Source organism: Topomyia yanbarensis, chromosome 3 (genome assembly GCF_030247195.1).
Source record: "Topomyia yanbarensis strain Yona2022 chromosome 3, ASM3024719v1, whole genome shotgun sequence".
NCBI classification, from domain to species: Eukaryota; Metazoa; Arthropoda; class Insecta; order Diptera; family Culicidae; genus Topomyia; species Topomyia yanbarensis.
Genome location: NC_080672.1, coordinates 220,885,332 through 220,892,499, shown reverse-complemented (window position 1 = coordinate 220,892,499; position 7,168 = coordinate 220,885,332). Strand labels below are relative to the sequence as shown.

General features: G+C 38.8%; 1 protein-coding gene across 1 annotated transcript; it reads left to right on the top strand.

Moving 5' to 3' along the window:
- The first annotated feature begins 926 nt into the window (after positions 1–926).
- Positions 927–1,477, top strand: LOC131693157 (small ribosomal subunit protein eS17). Its single transcript, XM_058980751.1, has one exon. The coding sequence runs from the start codon at positions 980–982 to the stop codon at positions 1,370–1,372; it is 393 nt and encodes a 130-aa protein (XP_058836734.1). The 5' UTR covers positions 927–979; the 3' UTR covers positions 1,373–1,477.
- Positions 1,478–7,168: the final 5,691 nt, after the last annotated feature.

Sequence of the window (7,168 nt, the reverse complement as noted above, 5' to 3'; positions counted from 1 at the left end):
TAGAAAAAAATACTTTTAATTTCCATTTTTGCATCAACTATCAACTTGCATTTTGGAGTAAGCCTTTTTCAAATGTTTGCCTAGAAATGGCTCACTTCAACGAATCATGTACAACAAAAGTCGAAATGCCAAATTTAACGGAACATTGCATGATGGTGACAAATTACAATTGAGCGAGCTAGTTTACAAGGTGTTAATATTTAGCATCGAACCGAACCAAGTTTCTCATACTATGATCGAATCAACAAAACATTCCAATACCATGTAAACAAACTCTCTGAACTGTCAAATAGGTGAGGTTAAACATTTTCGTGCAATGCTCTACAGCGAGAAGTTCACTTTATTTTGTTTACATTGCCAATGAATTTTGTACCGCGACTCACCACTTCATTTGCCGCGTTGCCAAGAACTTAAGAAAAAATATACAAACCAGTGCTGCCCAAACACACTTTTTGGGTCTCACCATTCTTGCAAAGGTGAAAAAAATATTCAACATTCTTGCATTTTTTAAACTTTAATAAATCATTAAAAAATCACTATAGCTCTAAAAAGTCTCATTTTAACGAAAATATCCTTAAAAATGTGTAATCTTTTGATTAAAAATAAGAAAGAAGGGGGTTAGGTCGGAGAATAAATGTCTATTTAAACGTTGGAAATCGCTTTCCGGAAGTATTTATAATGGTGTTTAAATGCTCTGTATCAATGTGAAACTTATTCCGGAGACTGCAATACCGGTTGAGTTCGATCCACCATGCTAATAATCCGACCGAAAAGCTAATTTTTCAATTACAGATTGTCAAGTACTCTATACAGTAAAAAAGCTTTACCCTTTTTATGTATTCAAATTGCGGAAGTTATTCGAGCTGTCAAAAAATGGGTATTTTTTGTTTCTAACAATGAGTACTTTTTATCCATTTCACAACTTCCTTTTTTTCTACACGTTTTCTTAGTGATCGGCAGCAGTGAAAATTAACTCAAAATGGGTCGTGTTCGTACCAAGACCGTAAAGAAGGCTTCCAAGGTAATCATCGAGAAGTACTACACTCGACTGACCATGGATTTCCATACAAATAAGCGCATAGTGGAGGAGGTGGCCATCATTCCGACCAAGCCGCTGCGTAACAAGATTGCCGGTTTTGTTACACATCTGATGAAGCGATTGCGCAACTCGCAAGTTCGGGGCATTTCGATCAAACTGCAAGAAGAAGAACGTGAGCGCCGAGATAACTACGTACCAGAGGTCTCCGCCCTGGAGCAGGATATTATTGAGGTCGACCCAGAGACGAAAGAAATGTTGAAGCATTTGGACTTCAGCAATATTGTCGTCCAAGTGACCAATCCAACGGCGCAGGGCTACAGCAGACGTAACTAAAGTAGGATCGATAGCGTTAATATGGCACTGGAAAATAAAAATTCTTCGAATGAAGAATAATAAATAAATGATCCCAAGGTATCCGATTGGGCAACAAAAAAACCACTCGATGAGGTAATGTCAATGGGTATATTGATCTTGATAATGGGTGAAAAATCCTTAAGCTTTATTTCAAGCGAGTTAACCTGCAAACTAAGGATCGTAGTGCAACCTGCAAATTATCGCCCTGCATCAGAGTCCGTGGCGGAAACAGAACATTTCGGCAATGCCCCGCAAACAACGTCTGTTTTTTTAAATCAGAAATAATTTTATTGACAGTATTTTTCATTCTGGCGCGAATTTCATGAATGAGTATTTTTTACGCATTTTGATGTAACAGTTCTGCGAAAAAAATGGATGAAACATACCCAGGTACAAGGCCTGTACTCATTTATGGGTACAAACGCTTTACCCATTTAATGGGTTATTCCACTTTTATTGAAAATGAGTAGTTTTCTACGCATTAATGGGTACTTGATTTTATCAGTGATATACACTGATAAAATAAAGTATCCATTATTGCGTAGAAAACTACGCATTTTCAATAAAAGTGGAATAACCCTAGGATAGGATCCGCCAGAGTTTTTAATAGTTTCTTTATAAACTGTGGGATCCGCCAGCTCTGTCCCCTGTTTTTGAACCAATTCTGAACCAGCTCGTGATTGGACGAAAGTGACATAGGCAAACCTTCGGCTTGGAAACTAAAAGTACTAAAGGGCTACTTGGAAGTGTTGTCATATTGTGATATCAAACATAAAACGACGTTTGTTAAGGCTAGTTTACAGTTCGGGAAATGGATGACGGGATTTCGCACGGGATTTGCGTCGGGATTTGATCAGGGAAAATTTCCCGCCGAGATCTCTCCAAACTGTCAAACCAAAAACTCTGCTGTTTCTTAAAAATACAAACAGTATCAAACTTGCAGGGAATTGCAAACCTTATAAAAATACTCTTTTTCCCGTCGGAAACAATTTGTGTTGAATTGTTCCCGGCCGGATTTCTGTGTGGAGAGTTTTAAAATCCCGTGATGTTTCCCGCGGTTGGGTTTACACTTCAGAAAAACTGTCATTTTTGTGTAGACTCATATCCCGTCACGGGATTTGAAATCCCGAGCTTCATTTAAAATACACAGGGACATAAATCCCGTGACACGTTTTCCGAACTGTAAACTAGCCTTTAACTGTGTTGATTTTTTTGTTTTCTCGATATATAGCGCAAATTCGATAGTTGGGTGTTCGCTAGTTGGGCGGTTCGTTAGTTGGGTGTTCGCTAGTTGGGGCATGCCCCAACTAAAAGATACTCTTATGTCAAAACTGAAAGTCAAAAACTGATTGACGTTTGAATGTCATTGAATTCAAGGGGTTCATTTGTTGATTTCTGTGGCGATCCAGAAAAAAATCATACTTTGAAATTCAATGGAATTTTATTTTTTGAATTCATATTTCGGAATGATTTTAGTGAAATAAATGTGTTAAATATTTGGCTTCTTCATTCAGCATCAATTAGTTTGTGTCGCAGAGACGTTAGTTTAGTAACTTTTGAAGGTCATCTCTGATGTATTCAATCACATTATCCAATCTTTTTTAGATAGTGTCAACGTAGTATGTTTGTGCTTTATCGGCTTTTTCCCGACGGTGTATCCATTCCCTGTTTTATGTGAAGGAATTTATCAAAAAATAATTGATGGCAAAAAGAACACTAATGACATACTTTGTCACAATAAAACAACTTTAAACTGGAAAGAAACAGCCAACTTTTGTGAATTGTAAAATATTTCTGTTTGTTTTTTTATGAAAGAAAACAAAAAATCAGCGTTTCCCTTGGGTAATTTTTGTCAGCTGTCAGTTGCCCCAATTAACGGATACGATTCGCTAGTTGGGGCGCAGTCGTGACCCAACTAACGAATTTGCGCTGTACCGCTTTTTTCTATAACATCCGTCTGTAATTATGAAGTGCAGGCATTATTTTGCAGACGAAATCAAACATATTATCCAGAACTGAAGTTCCCGAGAGATCCGGTAGCGCGGTTATCGTGGATTCTGTTCTGTGTGCGGAATAATGCGGAAATGCCTCTTTTCGAAATCAACAGGCTGTGTAGCGTAAGTATGAAAATATTTCGAACTTCATGTAAAAATTGTCTTCCAGTATATTGGAAGTACTGAGCAAACAGGAGAAAGTTATCCCGGAAGTCGCAACTTACAAAAATGAAGAGGCATGAAGATATTTTTCGTAATGTCTAACAACGAATATATATTATTTTGTTTTGCTGTATTCCGATGGAAAAAAAACGTTATGATCGTTTAAATGCGGATATAAAGACTAAATCTTTGATTTTTCCAGAAGCATGAGATTGGTACATAATATAGAATATTTTAATCAGAACAAATATTGCGCATCTTTTCTAAAATCTACATCCTGCTGTTTTAGCCATGCGCCGCACGGTCATGATCATAGTTGTGCGCAAGTCAGATATAAACTGTCAATCATTGTAATGTAAATAAACAAACATCAAATCTTCGGTGAATACTTTTCGAAAAGGATGTGTTTTAATCGGTTTTCTAAAGATATCGAATTTATATTTATTGTTATATAACTGAAACAGCAATGGATCGTATAAAAAAGGAGGTGTTGGGCAGACATGCCTCTTCTAATACTAAATATCATGCTCTATACGCATATTTTTTCCTGGGGCTATCCAAAACGGCCTGTGCTAGAATATTTGGGAAACACCACACCACGATTGCCTGCTGGATTAAGCATTACGAAGCTGATGGTATGGTATCTCGCAAAGAAAGGAAAAAAGTGTTTCTCCAGTTTACTACAGTAAAATGACGATGGCTTATACATTTGTTCAACAGAAACCCTATTATGTTTCTTGATGAAGCAAAGCATCAGTTTGAGAAAACCTTCCAGTGTCCAATAAGTACATCTTCAATATCGCGGATATTGCATGCCGAAGGATACACATACAAAGTTCTGGAACGACGAGCTATCCAAATACAGAACATTCAAATTTGCCGGTTTGTGAATGAACTAGCCTTGATTAATTGGGATCTTCATAATCTTGTTTTTTTGGATGAAGTATCCATAGATAATAGAGGGTTATTAAGGATCCGGGGATATGCCAAGGTCGGGGAAAAATTGATATACAATGTCATATAGTAGCGTTTTAAATAACTACTGGTACTATGGTTTTCACTGATCTTCTCCATAAGAAGTATACGAATCCGAGGGATGATTCTGTAACTGTCATCTACGAGTCCGACGTTCAGACACAAGCTGCATTTCATTTTGATCACCCACGATTGGAGCTACGCAATGTTTCGTTCAAAACAACGCTTCGTAGATGCTCTCGTTCCTGATGATATGGATATGAAAGAATGTCGTGGCATTCGACAACTTTGGGTCCTATAACAGAAACCACACCGTCGTATGCAAGTTGCCTTAGCGTGCAGTAACTGTCAAGACATTGATCAATGTCATTGACAAAAATTGTATAGAAGCGGGCTTAGACATGAGCCAAAAAAGCTTATGCCATCTGCTCATTGCTAGCATATTTCTGTTGAGCGCAATATTATTCTCGATCTAGACGAATATTAAATTCGTGGAAGTTAAGCTCTATATAAGAAGTTAACCAAGTATCACATAATGTGAAAGCATCACATTTCAAACTATTTATTAAAATTTCGAAAGAATCAATTATCGGGATAACAATTGCAATTCCACTGTAAAACAGTGAAATACGTGACCTCGTTCGATGATTTAGCCATCGAAGGATACTATCGCTGCTACTAGTGGCTGTCAACTGCTTCAAAAATGTTTTACCTGAATAAACAAAGCATATCAGTGTGGGAAATCCACGATCACTCTGCTTCACGATATTATTTACAACGTTGAGAAGGCCTTCTCGCTCAAGCAATCTAGCTTGGGTGTATTCCTAGATATTGAGGGTGCTTTAGACAATCTGTCCTATTCTGGAAGCGACGCGCGGTCATAGGGTATCTGCATGTATCTCGGGTTTGATAAACGCAATGCTTAGTAACCACATTCTTTGCTCGTCACTGCGACAGGCTGAAATACGGAAGTTGAGTATTTGCGGTTGTTCTCAGGGTGGCGTTCTGTCACCTTTGTTATGAAACTTGGTTGCCCACGGCTTGTTGGAGAAATCCAATTGCCTTGGATGCACAATCTACGGGTTTGCTGAAGATTACCAAATACTAATTACTGGACTTTGCATCGGAACAATCTTTGACTTAATGCAACAAGCATTAAGAGCTGTCGAACAGTGGTGTCGACAAGTTAAATTATCAGAATCTGTCAAATTGACATAATTCGAATTGCTGAGCTATCAGTATTTTAAATTGCTGAAACCTTCAGCTGATGAAAATTCAGCAAAATTTTGCAGAAATCGACAACCAAATTTCGGTGTGTAAATACATCTATTAGATTTACACGACAATTGTACGTCCAATACCGTCATATGGATGTCCTGTGTGGTGGCAGAGGGGAGAAGTGATGGCGGTCCAGTCAAAGCTTAACCAACAGCAAAGAAGGGTGCTCATGGCGTTGACTCGTGCTTTCACTACAACATCGACTGCTGCTCTTGAAGTACTTCTAAATATCAAACCATTACACATACACCTCAAATAAGAAGCAGTATCATGTGCATACAGACTGCATGTTACTGAGCTTTGGAACAGTAACCATGTTGACCTTGGTACCAGTCATACATGCCTGTGGTCACAAATGGTTACATGGGGTGAAAATATTCTTGCTCCCAGCGATATTACACTCCCAAGTAGTTTTCCTTACAGGGCATTCCATGTGAAGTTTCCCTCTCGAGTGGAGTGGTTGTCTGGCTATATGGAGAAACAACAACAAACGCAAGTGGTTTGTTACATTGACGATTCTCTGATGGAGGGACGTAGTGGTGCTGGTGTCTACTGTCGTGAAATGAGATTGGAACAATCTCACTCACTAGGTAGATACTGTACTGTATCCAAGCAGAAATTTTCGCGACTATGTGCGGGGTATAATCGGCCCTTCAACAGGCATGTCCGGCAAAGTTATAAACTTCTGCTCCGATAGTCAAGCTGTAGTCAAAGATCTTAGCTCAGACAAATCACGGTCCACACTAGTGATCGCGTGCCGAACCCAAATCGAAGAACTAGGCATTATAAACACTATCTACCTTTTCTGGGTGCCCGGATATTCCGGTATTACTGGAAATGAATGGGCTGATGATTTGGCCAGGGCATGTGCAGCGATTGACTTCGTTGGTCCTGAGCCCGCCCTGCCAATTTCGACAAGTTATATAAGAGAAAAAATACGGTTCTGTGCTTTGTCCGAGCACCGCAACTATTGGAGAAATCTACAAACGTATCGTCAAACTAAGGCGTTTCTGAAACAACTGTACCCAGTGATTTCGGAAAATCTCCTAAATTTTTCGAAGCTGCGGCATGCTGACCAGAGCTTAAACTGACCACTGCAATCTCAATTATCACATGGAAACTATTCAGCGCGCTGAGTCTTTTTCGTGTGATCTTTGTGAATCCGGAACTACGGACTACGGAATCTTATACAGCACAAATTCGTTAGTTGGGGCATACCCCTACTAAAAGTCACTCTTATGTCAAAACTGAAAGTCGAAACGGTGTTGACATTTAAAAGTAATCAACTTCAAGGGGCTCATGTTGTTGAGGTTTTAATATGGGTCAGATTGGTATGAATTCCTACTTACCATTTCCTAAGCAACTC

What these genes read in the sequence shown, in the direction of transcription:
- LOC131693157 (XM_058980751.1), top strand. Translation starts at nt 980, where the DNA reads ATGGGTCGTGTTCGTACCAAGACCGTAAAGAAGGCTTCCAAGGTAATC.